Source organism: Protopterus annectens, chromosome 6.part0 (assembly GCF_019279795.1).
Source record: "Protopterus annectens isolate FY-2018-M chromosome 6.part0, PAN1.0, whole genome shotgun sequence".
Lineage (NCBI taxonomy): Eukaryota > Metazoa > Chordata > Ceratodontiformes > Protopteridae > Protopterus > Protopterus annectens.
The window spans coordinates 484,236,426-484,255,483 of NC_056737.1; the positions used below are offsets into that span (position 1 = coordinate 484,236,426).

General features: G+C 40.2%; 1 protein-coding gene across 1 annotated transcript in view; it reads left to right on the forward strand.

Moving 5' to 3' along the window:
• CDAN1 (codanin 1) overlaps positions 1–19,058 on the forward strand; it is a gene marked incomplete in the record, with an annotated part of 1,645,523 nt that overhangs the window by 404,227 nt on the left and 1,222,238 nt on the right. Inside the window, 1 exon segment of the mRNA XM_044074210.1 lies at positions 6,440–6,549. Coding sequence (XP_043930145.1) covers positions 6,440–6,549 — 110 coding nt within the window.

Consider the following 19,058-nt stretch of genomic DNA (forward strand, 5'->3'; position numbering starts at 1 on the left):
TTTTAGTCCCTTCCCACATATCCTTAGCTGCCACAACAGAATCCATTTTAATCTATACTTCCGAAGTACTTAAGTTTATCATGTCTCCATAAGTATGGGTATTGCTGAACCAATGTGTGTGTGGGTACATAGTTTACAGCTATTGCCATTATTTTACCTTCATTATTTTTGTATCCTGAAAAGATTTGCAGCTATCTCAAAATTTCCCACAACACTGAAATGTCCTTTTCTGGTTTTATCGCATATAAAATAATATCTGCAAATAAAGCCAGCTGTTCTTGACTACCATACCAATTACATCCTTGTATTTCTGAGTCCCTTATTTTCTTTGTTAATATTTTTAAATATAATGCAAATAAGAAGATACCCCTGTTACCTTTGCTCAAGCAGAACTTATCAGAGAATAACCCACTCACTTTAATTTTCGCCTGCTATACTTTATACATCCTCCTAATCAACCTTCTAATTTTATCAGGGAATGCAAATGCTTCCATTGTCCCACTCTTAAAATCCCTCCTTACTCTGTCGAATGCTTTCTCTGCATCAGGACCCACCAACAACAGTGGTGTTTTCTTACATTCTGCTTCCTTCTGGATCATCATTGGTCTATGGATGTCTGTTTGCCTGCCCTCTATAAATCCATATCTGTCAATTTTGGCATCACCTTTTCCGGTCTTCTAGCCATTATAGGCATAAACACCTCATAAGTGTGGTTTGAAATTGAAATGGGCCTATATAGCTGGATCTTATGGGTCTTTACCATCTTTAGTAATTAGTCACCACTGCTTTCTTTTAGGATGTTGGTGCTTCTTCACCTTTTAAAATGCTGTTAAATAAAACCTTTCAGATTTTTATCAGTTTCTTCCATATTAGCTTTCAAACTTCCACAGGAATGCCATCTATTTCCTGGGACTTTCTGTAGATTGGTTATACATCACCATTTTTTTCTTCTCTTACTTTCCTAACTGTTAGTAATTGAGCCTCCCCTACCTCTAACCTTGGCATATTTAATCCTTCCATAACCATTTCCATTTGCACCTTTTCTTGATTTTCACATGTCTGCTTTATACATATTTTCATAAAATTTCCAAAATATTCCCTTGTAGTCTTCCTTGTTATAAGCTCCTTAAGCATTGAGACTTTTTTTTTTTTTTTACTTTGTTGCCTGCGTCATTGTGCTAAAAAAGTTTGTGCTCTAGAGTTGTCAAAAACCAGTTGCTTAACAACAGTCTTTCTGAACTCATGCATGTTATCAAGGTAATTCCTTATTTTAAGTTTAGCATTCTGCAGTTACTCCTATTGTTCTGAGATTCCCCCTTTTCTGCAATACTTTAACCTTTGTCAGTTCCTCTAAATAATTCTGGTTACTTCTTAACCATATCTCTTATTTCACACTATTTTTAAACTTTACTTTATCCCAATCCTTTGCTATATTTCCAGAAGAATTTCTATATTCCCTAATAACGTCTGAATAATGTCCACTACCCATTCCTTAAATTCCTCAATTTTTTAACAGATAGGTGGGAAAGAGCCAGTGTCTCATTTGTATTTCATTGCCTTGCATTTTTTAGTTGTTGTTGGCGCGTGATCTGAAATGGTTATCGGATAGGATGTGCATCTAAACTTTCTATTAAGTGTACATGTTCCTGTGAAATATAATTTGTCTAGCTTAGCCTAGATTTTGTACCTTGGAGAATATCTAAATTCACTCCAAACTCTTCCTACTGAATTCATACCTTCCATGCCAAATATTTTCATAAATTTCTTGAAAAATCTGTTTTTATGTTTTCCCTTCTGGCCCCCCCCCCCCCAGATACATTCTAACTGCTGCAAATCAATTTACAGTCCCCACCTGTTAGTATTATTTCCTGCTGAAAGCTAATTATTTCTCTAAGAAATTTCTTAAGCTCCGTTCTAGCATTTTTAGGTGGAATACAAATGCATGCCAGTGTAATCCTCTTCCCTTTCCTATAGCCCCTTAGTACTACAAATCTACCATTATTATATTTTCTTTCTTCTTCTTTCACTCTTCACTCTTGGAGCTTCTCTTGCCATTAATGCAAGTACTCCCCGTTTCCTATGTTCCAGGTATTCTGCTGAATAACCATCCTGAAATTCTTTCCTTCTCAAACTCACAAGCTCAGTTCTTTTCAAATATCTCTCCTGTAGCATAGCTATTTGCACTCTGCATTTTTATTATAGTTCACTGCTCTCTTTGTCTTGTATGTGTGTGAAACCACTCTCACATTTAAAGATAATATAGGAAGTGTTGTCATGTTCAGAAGTTATTTCCACCTGTTATGTGTAACGGCTTATTTTTTAAATGTTTAGTTTTAGCTTTTGTGTTGGATGCATGCATACACTAACGTTTGGCAGATGGATCTTTTATACGGTTGTTTTTGTCAAATCCATTGAAACCTGTGATATAGCCGCGGTGGTACAGCAGTAGCATTGTTGCCTCACAGCAAGAGGTTCTCCTGTTCGATTCTCGGCTGGAGTGCCTTTTGTGTGGAGTCTGCATGTCCTCCCCGTGGTAGAGTGGCCTCTGAAAGACATGCGTGAATGGGCGTTCTTTAGCTGAAGGTTGGGCGTCGGGCTGGCAACTCAGCATCATTAAAATCGACTGCCAATCATTAGCGGACCAGAGTTCCGCTGTGGCTACCCCTAACTGGGAAAAGCCGAAAAGGCAAACAAAATTGAAACCTGTGATATCTTCAAAACTTTTAGTGAAAACCCTCAAACAAAAAACGAACCCCTAAAACCTATTAACTTAATGCTAGCTCATAAAACTGTGTACATATTCAAATATTGAAGTTTAACCCTCCTAATAGGAGCAATTCTTCCAGACTGACAACCACACCTAGACTTGGATTAACTTATAAGGAAGGTTATCCTTGTCAAGACCCATGGCATAGCCTGTGCTAATTCCACTATGTGCTGTCTATTTTTGTCATATCTTTAGTCCTCTCCAAAATTAGAAAAACACTTGAATGCTTTCAAACAACATTATCCCCCAGCTATTAAAGAAAGAAGTGTTCTTTTTTTCTTTATTGCCCCTTATCATATTGTCTGCATAGAGACATGAGAACCAGATACACAGTTGCCTTTAGTTTACTCCTCTTCTGCCTGGCGTACAGAGCATAATCATTTCCCACAAACATTGTCTCCCACTTGTACTACGTTGTCCTTCTGCCACAGTTTTGTCAGAATCAACTATTTTTCCTGGTAGGATTGCATCTTCACTATTAAAGGTCTAGGCTGCTTTCTCATGGCCAGGTTTAGAGCATACACAAGATGTGTCCTTTCATTTAACAATTGCTGTAGAATACCAGTCCAGTTGCTTATTTGAGCTGTCGCAAAATTAATTCAGTGTGTTCCTTCCAGCTTCTCTGGTGTGGCAGAAAATCTCAGGTTTTCCATATGTGTTCTGTCGTCTAGTTCTGTTTTTTTTTTTTTTAATCTTTTCTTGAGCAGTCTCATACTCAGCCAGCCTTTTCTTCATTTTTGATCTTTGCAGTTTTATCACCTCATGTGAAAATCTGTTTAAAGCTTCTGTTTTTTTCCAGCCTTTTGTTATTTGAGTTGATGTACTCCTTCAGTGTTTCATTTGTTTTAATCCGCTCTGAGTACATATGACTTGCATTTTCCTCTAGAGTACTGGAAATCATGTCTGGCAGCAAAGCTGGAGCTTACAGTGCTTTTTGCTGAACAGCTACAGAATTCTTCACAGTCAGTGAGTTTTCTCACCATTTGTGATTGATTTTCTTTCAGGTTCTCTGAAAATATTTTTGTTGCTGGCATCTAGGCAGTGCACTTGGTAACCAGTTACTGAAATTTACCCAAAAAAAAGACAAGTTCACTCGCTCTTTTTTTCCTGAGTTTCTGTTTTCACACTGGGAAGAACTGAAATTTAAGTTGTTACTCAGTGTACAGGCATCTTGGAAGTCAGAGTCATTTATTCCTTTCAGTACTCCTAAGTCCCCAACTGAATCCTGCTCAACTCTGTATACAGGCTCCTCCTCTGTAGGGAGAGGGGGGGGTTTGATTGTGATCTTTTCCTCTTAAAAACAGAAAAGTTCCCCTTTCCTATATGTATTTTGAATGACTGAGGGTGTGATGGACCCTGTTGTAAGTTCATAGGTGAAATGTCCATTTCCAAAGCAAGAACAACTTCATGTTCGGTAACCTGAACCCCCCCCCCCCTCTCCAATTAGAGAGACTCAAGGTGTGAACATCAAGTCCATGGCTCAAAGATAAGGGAATCCCTAAATGAGCTGAGGACTGATGATGTAAGCCTCGCCTCCCATGTCATTTTGCTCATGTCCCCAGCATTTCATAGGTAGCCTTGGTTGCAGTCAGGAAGATCTGCTTTAATGTCCACTAGGCTACGTCCTTCGTTTCAGGCAGATTCCTTCCCCCCTTGCCTCCAGGATAGGTGCACCCATCCTGTCTGCTTGCCTGACCCCAAGTTGCTACTCCTTCCTTACCAAGTCATCTGGGCTGTAGTCAGGGCAGCATCTCTTTCAACCAGCAATGCAGGCAGTTTTACATGATTTAAAAAGATGTGTCAGCTGTAAGAATGGGGATGCGTGTTTTCTTGCTTATATTTATTGTAACCAGCTTGGTGCGTGTCTTGACACCCATGTTATATGTGAAGCTTGTATAATTGTAATATTTGTGCTTCCAGCTTACCACTTCCTAAAGTGGTAGAGTAACTCTTTTAAGTACTGGAGAAAAAAAGCAAGCACAGTGGTGATGGCTGCTTACTAAGACCTTTGTGGAGTAAAATCATGGACTGGATATGTGGTTTTCCTTTTTTTTTTTAATTGGCATTGGCTTGCAGCTCCTTCTGTAAAGTTGCAAATGTAACATATAGTGAAATTTGATAAAAAAAAATTAAGTAAACTGCACATTTTAGAATAAATTTCCAATCCGTTACATATTGTTTTTGTCCTTTTCCCCCCAGCAACCAGCAAACCTGTGTGCTGCACTGTCCCATTTGTGTCTTCTAATCCTTTGGCATTCTAGGATATAGAAGAGGATGTGAGAACTGGGGGTCATGTCTGTCATAAAATCATTGGTTAAAAGATTTTTTTTATAAGTTCCTAACACACTCCCTAGGTTGACCAGAAAGCATTGTGGTCATGCCCACTATACTGGACCCAGTGATTCCATCTGCACTAGTTTCACACTTCAACATTCTCAGAACTATAAACAGGTCAATTAAAACAGGATCACCTGGATGTAGTCAGGGAAAGCACCTTTATGCAGTGGGGGATGGCCCTAGTCAGTGTTAGTGTTATTTTCATGTGAAGCTGTAAGGATAATACAAAAGTTTGCTGGTAACTTTAACATTTGTTTACCAGGAAAGTCCGACTTGGAATAAAGCCAATTTTCAGCAGAGTCCAGGGGAGAACCGCTCCAGGTGCATGTCTTTGTAATGTGTAAGGAAACCAGAGCACCTGGAGGAAACCCATACAAATGCAGGGGAGGACATGCAGACTCCGCACAGAAGGCACCTCAGCCGAGAATCAAACTGGAGAACCTCTTGCTGTGAGGCAACAATGCAACCGCTGCCGCACTGTGCCAAGTAACAGTCTGGCAAGTGTTTTTTGGAAGTTAACTTGTTATCCTGAACATGTTCATATAATGTGATGGACTGAATTTCTTGAAGGTTACTTTTGAGCTAATTCTGAAACCATACCATAGCACTCTTATTTTTTTTTAATCCCTGTTGGGAGTCTGGTCCTTCTAGATTACTTATTTGTTCCTGTTCAGGGATCTAATCAGCCCATTTGTTCACCTATCTGGCATTAGCGGGTAGGCTAGTGTATTTGCCCAGTGGAGCCCACCCCCACCATCATTCCCAGATATTAGATTCTTGTGGCTGCTTGGGTAGTGAATGATGGGCATACTCCCATTTGCATCATTCCTAAGTCACTGGTGCATGCTCTGCTTAGCTTAATCCTATCTGGCCTCTTTTATGGGCAATCACCTGGTCTGCAGTAGTTGTTGCCAGTGTGATTAGCAGTGTCACTCCCTGTGAGTGGGTGAGTTGGCATCAACTGCTTGAGCTCATCCTTCTTTACCTGGGCTCTCCAATCCTAATGCTGCTAGTCAAACACTGCTTGCTGATCTGTTTTATGTTCTTTATGGTATTTTGGCAACCTGTCCTATACAAGTCTTGTGTTGATGTATTTGACTAGATGGAGAAGTGCCCATTATATATGCATGTATCTAATGGCAAGGGATGTGTGCTTGCAGCTGGCTTTCCTTGTGCTTAGAGACTGAGACTGTAAATGTATTTTTAGAAAAGATTATGTATACAATTCATCTACAGCTTTCATTCCCGTCATTGGGATGAGAACGTGGAATTAGCTGAATATGAAAGGATGACATTTATAAAATTAATGACAAGCATTTACCTTTTTTCATATAGGTGTCACTTAAACAACCAGCTTCAATACATACTGTCCCATTCCAGCCAGAGACAGACAACCGTTCAAATTTCCCAAGTGAGAAGGCATTTCACATATTCAAGAAGGAAAGGTATCATGTTTCAGATTTAATAGGTGGCATGTTGTCTGTCTTGCATTTATTATATCACTGCTTATGCCTTAATGAAGGCAATGTTTTTGCCATGTGTGTCAGAGCAGTGTTTTGAGATGCACTTATGGGAAAGCTTGATTACATTTTGTGCATTTAAGTACTGTTTAAACTGCTGTATGCGCAATATAGAGTACAAATGGGGATTGTACTAATGTATGCATGATTGGTACAAGAGTTTTTTACATTGTGCAGACTTTTCAGATTTAACTGGAGCATGTTTTCAGAAAATATTTTGTCCAGGAAGAATCTGTTTTGAAGATAGCTAGTATCGCTACCTTGCCTCTTTTCGCCCATGTGCAGTGAAGTTTAAACAAGTTGCTTTTGCCATCGACATATTCTTATCTGATACACTTAACAATACTCTTCTCCCTGATCAGCTGTGTGTTGAGATGACACTAGTAGAGTCTTGCACAAAAACTCAAAACATCCTGTCTCATGTTTAGAGCCACTATCATTTCATTTGGCAATGACATTGCTAGTCAGCTGCCAGTGCAGACAAAATTGAAAAGTGCCTTCTGTCATGTTAGACATTTTATTTTTAGAGATTAATTGTCATTGGGTTTTTCACATCTTCCCATAGTGAGGTAAAGTCTAATGTTTTTACTTATTGAGTGTACAGAGACTGTCCCAGGATAACATTTTTTTCAGTTTGTCATTCCTGTGTGTACTGACTAACATTTTTAGTGGTCATGTATTCATTGACTACAGTATGTCATTTTTTGCCTCTTCTCCCCCCCTCCCAAAGCAGAAAGTTTCCTCCTGCAGGAAATGAGGTTTTATTTCCACTTGTGCACTGCTTTTAGGACTAGCAGATAGGATTTCATAGCCCACCTGCAAGTGGCAGGTCTGCTGGAGAATGTGGGTCTCAAAGGAGAAAATGTGGGCGATAGAGATGGTAATGGACAGGCTGTTAACATGAGAAGTGGTAAGAAGTGGTAGAGTGAAACCAGGAGGTCAGCTGAAGTGATGGAGTAAAAAGGAATAGTGGAGAAAAGCAGATCTTTGAAAGGAATACAGACAAGTGGGGAGGCAGAGTAGGGAACAGAGTAAGGGAAAGACGGTCAAGAAAGAGGAGGAGAAAAGATAAGTGGAGAACAGGAGTCGACAATGACAAGTTGTGAAGGGGAGCATTGCCGGGGAAGAACATGAAGGAGCCAGCACAATGAGGAGAGCATGAAGGAGGAGAGTGAGGGACACAGCCAGGTAGAGGGGATAAAATGGTGGAAAATACATGTGACAAATGCAGGAGGGATGGAAAAGGGATAATGTATGTATATTTATTTATTTTATTTATTTATTTCATTTGTTAACCGGGTAGTGTCCAGCTGGGCCAGAAACCCATTTCCAGCAGAGACTCTGGGAGAAAAGCTCCAAAGTAGATTACAATAGAATTTACATATGACATATGTAAGTTACAATAATTATAATGCATACACAGGAATACAAATTGCAAGTTCTTACAGTAGTGTTAAAAAAAATCAGGAGTAACAAAGTTAGACATATTGAGAAAAATATTAAGCAATTATCAAACATGTCAAGCAATATCAGTTCTCCATCCTTCATTCTTTTCTTCAATTCTTTTGGGAGAACGATCCATTAAAAGCCAGGAGATACTGAGAAAGGAAGGTAGGAGGAGGATATAGATATTTATGGGTACAGATGTTTAGCCTGGGTTAGTACAGGAGCAGAGCCTATGTTTAGAGATATGTTCTTTTAGGGTCTATTTAAATGCTAGTTTGTTGTTGATGGTGAGAATATGGCTATGGACTCATTTTGTTTGGTCAGTGCTGGGGCTGGGATAGTGGGTTTTCCTGTGTTGAGATGGAGATTAATATCACAAGAAGCGAGGCTTTCAGCAAAGTTGAGATTGACAGCTGGGGTAATGGAACTTGGAAGATGAAGTTTGCAGGTAGGAGATGTAAAGTTATGGCACAAGATTTGAAGGACATGGGAGGTGGTTTAAAGACAGAAATCGGGTTTTGGTGATTGGATACCAGCTGCCAAGGGGATTAAGGATCTTGTTGAGGGAGACCGGGAAGATCAGAGTTTAATGAGCTTGATCTCTCTTGTCAGACTTTACAAGACGTGTGGGACAAGGTGACAATGATATTTGCAAAAATGGGAGGAGTTGGATGCGCATTGTATTGTATGTCATCTTCAAAGACTTGTAAGAAGGGAGGGAATGATTTTTGCAAGCAAGTCCAAGAACATAGCTCAGAAATGCTGGAGGTGGTGGTCTTGGAAATGTTAGCTGTACCAACTGGGTGCTTCTTATTGCAGGAGTGATTACATTGCTTAGTACTGGGTTGTATCTCAATGTTTATACCTTTAAAACTAGGATAGAAGTGGGGGAGAGCATGTTGCAGATAACCCGCGAGTGGTAATTATTAAAAGTAAGAACTAAAGGGACAGATTGCAGTGTCAGTGGTGCATGAGTTAACACACTTGCCTTTGGTGTAGAAGGCTGTGGGGGTTTATTTCCACACCAGGGAGAGAAAGTTTTGACAATGCAGTACAGTATAAGGGGAGTGTGTTGCACTCCTGAGTGTGGTGTCGTTTGGAAGACTTCATCTGCTTGAGTTGGTGGTAGCTCAGGTGGATGTAAAAGATCCCACAGGATCTATTGAAATGAGTTTGGGAAAGTCCCTTATGCCCTGGCAAAATTCCCCTATTAGTATAAATACCACCTCGGGTCTCCCATGAAGAGAGACTGCTAGCCTCTAGGACTAACCTGGTCAGTAAAGAATGAATAAGTAAATTAATAGCACATCAGAGGAGCAAACAGGGTAGTTTTGCTGTGCACTACAAGAAGTCTGCATATAAATATGGAGGACCTGCAGTCAACAAAGTGGGAGAGAAGGGTAGGCATTGCCAGAAAAATGAGCTAGTGGCAAGGGGACATGAGACATGAAGGTGCCCATGTACATTTTGTACAGGAATGGTAGGAAAGGGAGAGGGATGGAAGTGAAGTCACAATGTTTGTAAAGGGAGACATCAGACTCCAATTCTGAGAGGAAGTTCACATTCCATGACAGGGAGTGCAAAGTAGAGGGGACAGAGTCAGAATCTAATTTAAATGCTCTTGAGTATAGGGTAGAGAAAGGGAGGAAATGCTGGTGAAATTGATGCAGTGCATTATCCTCAGATGGTTCAGTAGAGGGGTATGGGGAGAGTAGAAGCGGAAAAGAATAGGATGTGAAGAGGGTTGTTGTGGCTATGAGAGATCTGAATCTTCTAGAAGTAAACTGGGAAGTTTTAAGCTCCTGGACAGAGAGTGGAAATAGTTGACTAAAGTCTTGGACAATGTGGCTCTATCAAAGGGGAGGCGCTAGTGATCATGCCACTAAGAGTTGAGGAAAGCCAATAATTCACTGAAGAAGAGTTGTGGGATTTTTGGGGAGTTGATTTATGATGAATGGGAATGTCCGAGATGAGCAAAGGCACTTTGGGACAAATGGAGCAGAGTTAACAAGTTCTGGAAGTGAGTCAGGGATGCAGTATTTACTGTTGTGCACAAAGGCACAAAGTGTGAGGAAGAGGCAAAAGGAGAGAAAAAAGCCAGCATGATTGTAAATGATGATGAGGCCTGAGATGATGGCAAAACAGTGGGCATATTAGAAGTGGGAAGTGTGGATGAAGTGGATGAGGCACAATACAGGAAGGCAGACAAACAACAAAGAAAAGGGTAGAAAAATATGCAGAGAAGTAAAGACCCTGTTAGCTTAATAGCAGTGACATGGAAAGGCTGGTTGCTTTTCTGAAGGGTAGAACTGTTCATAGCAGCAACTAGAATGGCTTCATGGTTAGACAAACATGATCCCATTATATGACTGGGTTAATGGAGAACTTAACTCATTCACTCCGGAGTAGCTCAGAAAAAGCGGCCTGCTTAATTCCACCATAGGAACAACAGTGCAGCCTGAGCTCATTTTCAGAAAATCCATTTGTAATACTATACAGAAAACAAATGTTCATAACTCTTTAACTATAAGAGCTACACTAAAAATGTAAACGCGAAAGTTGTTCAGCAGCCACTGACCTTTCCAACAGTGTAAATGTTGATAGTGCATATCAAAGTCATTATTAAATATTTGGCAATGAATGCTGATATTGTGCATATTTTTTACCTTTTTGGAAAAGCAAAGCACAATGTCTTGGCCTATGTACCATGCAGACCCATACAATTTGAATTTAGTTTGTTAGTATGAATGTCAGCTTTAAAATGATACCTTAACCATTACTGTGTGACGCTCCTTTCATGAGATATTCACAAAAATATGATTAATATATTATTTCTCATAACTGATAAATAAACAAAGCATAATATCTCATCGCCTGTAACAGACAGAGCCTGCATATCAGTGTAGAAGTTGTGCACCTGAATGTCAGCTTCAAAATGATGCATCATTTGTGTGATTACCATGCTCCCTCGCAAAGATATGGGCATAATAATGAGAAGTATTGTAAATGTATAATTTTCATATTCGTACAAGACTAAACAAACTGTTATATCTTTACGTGTGTACAGTGCACCGACACAGTTCTTTTACCATGTTGTAAGGAGTAACACCGTCTTCAAAATGAGGTATTACTTCACACAGTGAGATGCTCCCTTGCAAAGTTATTTACCAAAATATGAATAAAATCATAATTTCCATAACCTAAGTCCAAAACAAACTTTGATATCTGCCTATGAGTACAACATACAGGCCCCATTCTTTTACCATGTTAGAACTATAAATAATCTTTTCAAAATGAGGTATTACTTGGCACATTCAGATGCTCCCTTGCAAAGATATTTACCAAAATATGAAAAGAAAATCATAATTTCCATAACCTAAGTCCAAAACAAACTTTGATATCTGCACATGTGTCAAACATACAGGCACAATTCTTTTATGTTAGAACCAGCAATACTGTCTTCAAAATGAGATATTACTTGGCACATTCAGATGCTCCGTTGCAAAGTTATTTACCAAAATATGAAAAAAATCATAATTTCCATAACTGTAAGTCCCAAACAAACTTTGATATCTGCATGTGTCAAACATACAGCCACAATTATTTTACCATGTTGGAACCAGCAATACTTTCTTCAAAATGAGATATTACTTGGCACATTCAGATGCTCCCTTGCAAAGTTATTTACCAAAATATGAAAAAAATCATAATTTCCATAACCTAATTCCGAAACAAACTTTGATATCTGCCTATGAGTACAACATATAGGCCCCATTCTTTTACCATGTTAGAACTATAAATAATCTTTTCAAAATGAGGTATTACTTAGCACATTCAGATGCTCCCTTGCAAAGTAATTTACCAAAATATGAAAAAAAATCATAATTTCCATAACCTAAGTCCAAAACAAACTTTTTTTGACATATCTGCACGTGTCAAACATACAGGCACAATTCTTTTACCATGTTGGAACTATCAATACTTTCTTCAAAATGAGATATTACTTGGCACATTCAGATGCTCCATTGCAAAGTTATTTACCAAAATATGAAAAAAAAAATCATAATTTCCATAACAGTTATTTGCCAAGCTCAGAGACATGAATTTTACATAACACGTTTCATAATAGTGTTTTATTTACTACACTGGTCCAACTTGGTCATGGGTGTTTTCCATTCTTCTCACAAGCTACATGTTAGCAATCTCACCGGAAAGTGAGAGCCATGCTCAGATTGGCTCACAGCCTCTGGGACAGTAATCTCAGTGCATCTTTTCTTCTTCGTGTAACTGGCAAGTAGATGCAAGCCTGTGATACTGTGTCTTGAGCTGATCTGCTCGGTCCACCCCATTCATGTAACTGTTGTACATGTTTACAACTGGTGGACATGGCACCGATGCCTTTCTTCCATCACACTTTCTCCTGTATGTGCTGGAGACTGGCAAGGTTGGGTTACAGTTAGTTGACAGGAGGAATACTGGTTTGCCATCCTTCCATTCAGTAGCTAGCAGTGGTCCACTCTGCAATTGCTTGTAGTAGCCTTGAGCTGCTTTTCCAATGGCCTGTCTGTTGAATGTTAGAGGCCATCCTGACCTATTGGTGCGCATGGTTCCACAACACTATAGATAATCTTTCAGCAATTGCTGTGCCAGCGGAACAGAGGGAAAGAAGTTATCAAAGTAAATGTGATGCTTCTTGCCAATCAGTCCCCTAGTTAAGTCAACCACAACTCTGTGTGCCAGCCCGACCTCTGTATACCTGGAATTCATGTACATACCCATTGGTAGAGTCTGCCAACACCCACACCTTAATGCCATACCTCTCGGGCTTACCAGGTATAAACTGTCTAAATGTCAAGCGTCCACAGAAGCCAACCATGGCTTCGTCTACAGCCATCTCACGATGCACATTGTAACGTGTCCTGCATGCATGAAGTACTGCATCCAGTATTGGCCGTACGTGATGTAGCTTGTCATGACCCCCAGAGCCCTGTGGTATTCTCAGGCTGTTATCGTTGCAGTGGAAGTACTGCTGAATTTTTTCAAACCCATCTCTGGTCGTGTACTCTGCTATTGGGAAGCAACCATATACATGGTGCATTTCCCAGTACTGCCTCAATTCAGGAACATGTACAATAGACATGTATATTCTGACACCTAGAAATGTGCGTATGTCTCCTGGGCAAACAGGACTCCACCGCGTATCAACCTTGTCTGCTGCGGCCTGTCTCTGTGCAGCATAGCGATTTGTTTCATTAGCAATAAGGGTGTATAGCTCCTCTGGGAACATCAAATTCAGGAAGTCTATCTGTGTGCTATCTGAGCCCAAGTGATTTATTGGTCCTACTGGCCCCACAAATTCCTCAATGTGTAAAGTTTGTAGGTGTTTTTCCCACATGATCTTACGTGGTGGGCATGCTCGGCGTACCTGACTGGGTCGCAAAGAACAGTTGGGAAGGGCTGAAGGGATGAGAGATGGTGCTCTCTCAATGCCAGTAGCAACTGTACTGCTTGCAGTTGGTAGTGAACTGCTAACACATGCTCCCTGCTGCGGCACACCCATGTCATTCACTGACAAGGAGCTACTTGGACTCCTATCTAGAGGATTTTCTCCATCCCAATCATCATACTCTGGACTACTTCCCACATCATGCACAGTTGAAGGCACATCCACACCCTTGTCGGCACTTGCAGTGCCATGCACTGTGGAGGACTGCATAGTTGTCAGTCAGACCACGTGCTGTCGTGAACACAGATAAAGGCAAGTCATCGTCTGCGTCATACTCTGAATGCACTTGGTGGCCATTGTGTGTGGGCACCTTCCTTAGGTGTGCAAGTGGAACCTCTTCCTCACTGTCATGGTCAGTGTCACAATTACTGGTCACGTCTGCTTTGGCAACTCGTAGTGGTCTTTCAGGAATGGCGGGCACAGGGGCATCATCCGTATCACAGGCAATGGCCTTTTCACTCAGATGTTCAAGTGGAATGTCATCCTCCGAGTCATAATCATCATCCTCACTCTGGTTGGCATTATGTGGTACATCAAGGTGCATACCATTGTCTGAACCACTGCTACAACCATCACAGTCAGTTTCCTCACCCAACAGGTAAATGCTGCTTGCTTTCTCCTCAACAGATGGCATCTTTGGTTGTGGCTGTGTTGCTTTACACTTGAAATCACACCTGAAAAACACAATGCAATACAACATTCTGATGTAATATACCTGCACAGAGGCACATGAAAAGCAATGCACCTATCTCTATATTTCTATTTTATATATATATATATATATATATATATATCTCCATCTATATATATCTACGTACGCATATGTGTGTGTGTGTGTGTGTGTGTGTGTGTGTGTGTGTGTGTGTGTGTGTGTGTGTGTGTGTGTGTGTGTGTGTGTGTGTGTGTGTGTGTGTATATATATATATATATATATATGTCCCCAGCTACTTTACACCCTGGGTAGCTCACCAAACAGATATGCAAATAGTCTTAACAGGTGAAATATGTCTCTGGTATCTCACCCACAAAGGGAGGTTTAAATATATTTAATGATAAATAAAAGAGCAAGACTATAATCAGTAACACAACAGAATGACTTCATAGTTCAAAAGCACAGGAAATATTTTACCACAGCAGTGCAGAATAGTCACAAATAAATACAACATATAAGTTATTGCCATTGCCTTATAGTTAAAAACAATTTATGATTTTCTGTCAAATGAGTGGATGCAAGGCAGTCAATAATAATATATATATTCAAATTCTTCATACAGTACACCACAAATCCTCTTATTCCATCCACTTTCTCATGAAAAAACAGCAGTTGAAGATGTAATGTCTACATTTTTCCTCCTAGACTACTTACATTTCTTGAAATTGTATACATGACATAAATGAAAGTAGTGTGGAGGGGCGGGGGTGTATTGCAATCACTGCAAGGGGAGAAAGAGCCAAATGTGAGTTGTGCATTCATCAATGTGATAACGACTTCTACTTATGTGAATAACAGTGACAGCTGCTGACAGTTTTACATGAAAAGTGACAAGGACTCAGTATTATATTGCAACTGCACTGTGCTAATGACTTGCAAAGTTATGCATGGCCAGACGCAGGTGATAATTGCTGGCATTCCATTATATTACCTTCTACACAGTCATAATCTGTTATAAGGCCATAGTCAGTCAAATAGTATAACACTTAAATATTACTGTGCCCTTCCTCCAACCTAAATTCCACACATGACTGACAAAGCCAGGAGAAATGCATAAAAATATGGTAGCTCCATGCTGTCAGAAGTCACTCTGTAATAACCTTTATCTCACTCTGGCAACTACTCACTATAATCATATTAATAATAAGACACGCAGAAATGTTAAACTAGATAGCTTGTCTTCTGCCATTCACTTACTCAGCAAAAACAGTATAAAAGTTATTATTGAGCCCATCCTCCCACCTATTTGTTAGCAACATACCAAGGAATGAGTCATATTACAATTGTTTGTCTACATCACAAAATCCTTTAGAATAAATAGTAAATATCAAATACACGAACACAGGTGCAGACCATCATTTGCTAAGTAATATGGTCTGATACCCTTGTACTCCCATGCTGACCAATATTGAATCCCTGGAAACACACCAGAAACTAAGCCAAGTATTGAAGTCAGTCATATAATGTCCAGGCAACAGATTCTCTCTCTCTCACACACACACACACACACACACACACACACACACACACACACACACACACACACACACACACACACTGTGCTGTGCCACTGTGCCACCCACTACATATACAATGAAACCAAAGTGTACATCATTATCTTTCTACGTTTGTTTAACTACAATATTTTTCAGGTTATCTGCTAAGAAATCTCCAGTCCAAGCGAAAACAAAATCTAGTCTAATGCTGACTTTTCACTGTGTGTGTGTGTGTGTGTGTGTGTGTGTGTGTGTGTGTGTGTGTGTGTGTGTAACATCAACATGGCCCATACACACAACCCCATTAATCTCCAATTTTCTTGCCCGTTGCACCGTAAACATCAAAACAATGTCACAGTATATAGTACAACAGGTCAGAACCATGCCAGTTGAGCTTTCCCTGTAATATTCCCTATCTTTTATTAATAATATAAATAAAGCTTTGCTTTTGCATGCCTAAGCTACCTACGGAGTGCTTCCAGATTACCACAAAGTGAACGGATGCCATAAATATATGTCAAGAATGAAATAAAAGTGCATAACATAAGAGCAATAAAACACAAAACATGAAAATGCAGAGGGAAATGTACACATTTCCTGAAATGTTGACATGCTCCCTTGCAAACTTAATTAACTTAAGCTGAAAATAAGCCACATTTCCATAAACTAAGTCTGAGTATGCACAAACACCAAATGCAACATCTCCCCAGTGACCCCTTTCGCAGTCTTCCCTACTATGCACAAGCACCAGAATGCAACATTTCCATCAACAACCCCTTGAGCATCCCTTCCAAGTATGCATGACAACCAACATGAAACATTAGCCCCAGTGACCTCATTAGTAGAGCCGAGTATACACAAGCTGTAAAATCAAACATTTGCCACATGACCCATGCAGTATAATGTGCACATACCAGTTCTCACCAACTACACATCACCCACCTAGAAACCAGACTTATTTCCAATTTACCTGCATAATCTCTGATACTTGTTCCTTTTGCCACCAGGTGGCTTCCTACTGTTACCTGGCTTGCTCCCTCTGGCCTACTTCTTAATGCTCATTTTCCTTTGTTCTGCACCTATATCCTCTCTTACACTGCTTCTCATTTTCTTTACTCCTGACCTTGCCTAACCACCCTTCCAGTATAGCTTACTGCTATAAACCTGTACATCTTCATAGAATACAGCTCATTATACAAAGTATACCTTTTTATCTGTTGCAAACCTACCTGCTGTTTCCATAGCTCTCTGATTGTTTTTTCTGGGCCTCACTACTCTTTTGTGTCTGCCCCGCTCCGTTAAGCCCTCTTGTCACTCCGCTCCCCTCCCTGCCCCCAAATCCCACCCGCCCCCAGCATCCCTAGCTTTATCCATATAATAGCCACTCCCCTTCATATCATAAACCTATCACAATCCAAATTCCTAGAAACACCCATTCCTTTTCCCGCTTTTTCTAACTCACTCATCTCAGTAAGTAAGTGAGTAAATAGTTTTATTTTTCTAATCACCATGAATATGGGAAATATAGTACTCCTGTGCTTTTTACTATCTCTGTTAGCTAGCTTATACCATATTAGCAAATATGAAGACCAACCATATATAGGTTACCACTTCCCCAGAAAACAAACAACAGCATTAGGGTCTCAAATTGCTCTTAAACTCCACTACCAACAGTCCGACCTCATTAAAGCCAATAACATCCACTACCATCGAAGCAAAGTTAACCTCAACTATCATAAAAACAAGCTATCCCATAAACTAGTACAAAAATTCAAAAAACTCCTAGAATACATCAGTAAAAATATCTCAAGGGCTGGAGATATCCACCCCAATCCAGGCCCTACATCAACAAGCAACCCTAACTGTCCTATGAATCTCCCTAAGACATCCCACTTGCTACAAATTTTCCATCTAAATATTAGAAGTGTCAACAACAAAGTGCATAATTTACATGCACTCCTAGACACTTACCTACCAGATATAATGTGTCTAACTGAAACATGGCTAAAACCAGAGATCAAAGACAATGAACTCATCCCACCTGGATATAATATATACAGGAAGGATAGAAACAAAAAAAAAGGTGGCGGAGTTGCTGCACTCTTTAAAACTAACCTTAACGTTACCATTAATCCTACCCAACCACCGCAATTTTCTAATACTGAAATACTCGCCTTAAAGATTCACTTGAACAAAGAAAAAAGTATTAACCTAATTGTTTTATATATCCCCCCCGGGAACAATGTCTATACATTGGAGAATATACTAAACTGGCTAATGAATAACTACCCACAAGAAACTATAAATGTTATGTGATCCTATCTCGCCTACATTCTGAATGATGGTTCGGAGCCGATCCCTCGGCTCCGACTCGGCACGCTTATGCCAAAGAGCGAAGTCTCTTATTGGCTGAGCTTACTATATCCCAGGATGCACCACCAACAGTCCCCCAGATCTCGTTTGCCGCTTAACTGCAAGGACGTGGTCTCGAGCTGGCTGGGCTGAGTAGCTTTTATTACTACTTTTTCTGTCAGTTTTTGTGCTTATATCTCACAAAAGCCGTTTTAACGGCTATTGCTTTTGCAATTGCTGTGTTCGATTGAGTACTGGACTTATTGTGTGTGATTGGGTAGAGTTTGTTTTGGCCTTTCAATCCAGGGCCTTTTAGGTTAAACTCTATAACTGAACTTTTTACTGTGTTAAAGTTCCCGGTTTGTACACCTAAGGTTGTGTTTACACAGTTTCTGTAAGCCTTTTTTTCTCTAACCGATTCTACAGTGGTTAAATTTCCTGTCAGGAATTGCTAACATTATGTCTCAAGCCCCTAGGCCTTCGGGCTTTAAAAAATGTACTAAGTGTGCTTTTAAGATGTCTGTTACTGATGACCATCTACTTTGTGTTTATTGTTTAGGGGCTAAGCACTTGCAGGAGTCATGTAGCGTATGTCACGCTTTTTCCTCTAGGGTCCTCCAGGAGAGGAAAAATAAATTAATTCTTAAAGGGTTGATTAAACCCTCTTTTGAAGAAGCCTTGTCTTCGCTCCGACTCCTGCCAAAAGAAAGGGCTTGGCTCCGACCAGTCCGTCGGATCCGACTGCCAAGAGACCTAGGCAGGCCTCTCCTTCGGCTCCAAAGACTTGGAGCCGAGGTCGAACAGTCTGCCTCGATGCCTCCAGCATCGACTCCTGGACCGGAGCCGATTGCTGGGGCATCGAGGCGGGTCACCTTCGCCGGCTCCACTGCTCGGAGCCGACAAGGGTCACCGCTCAGACACT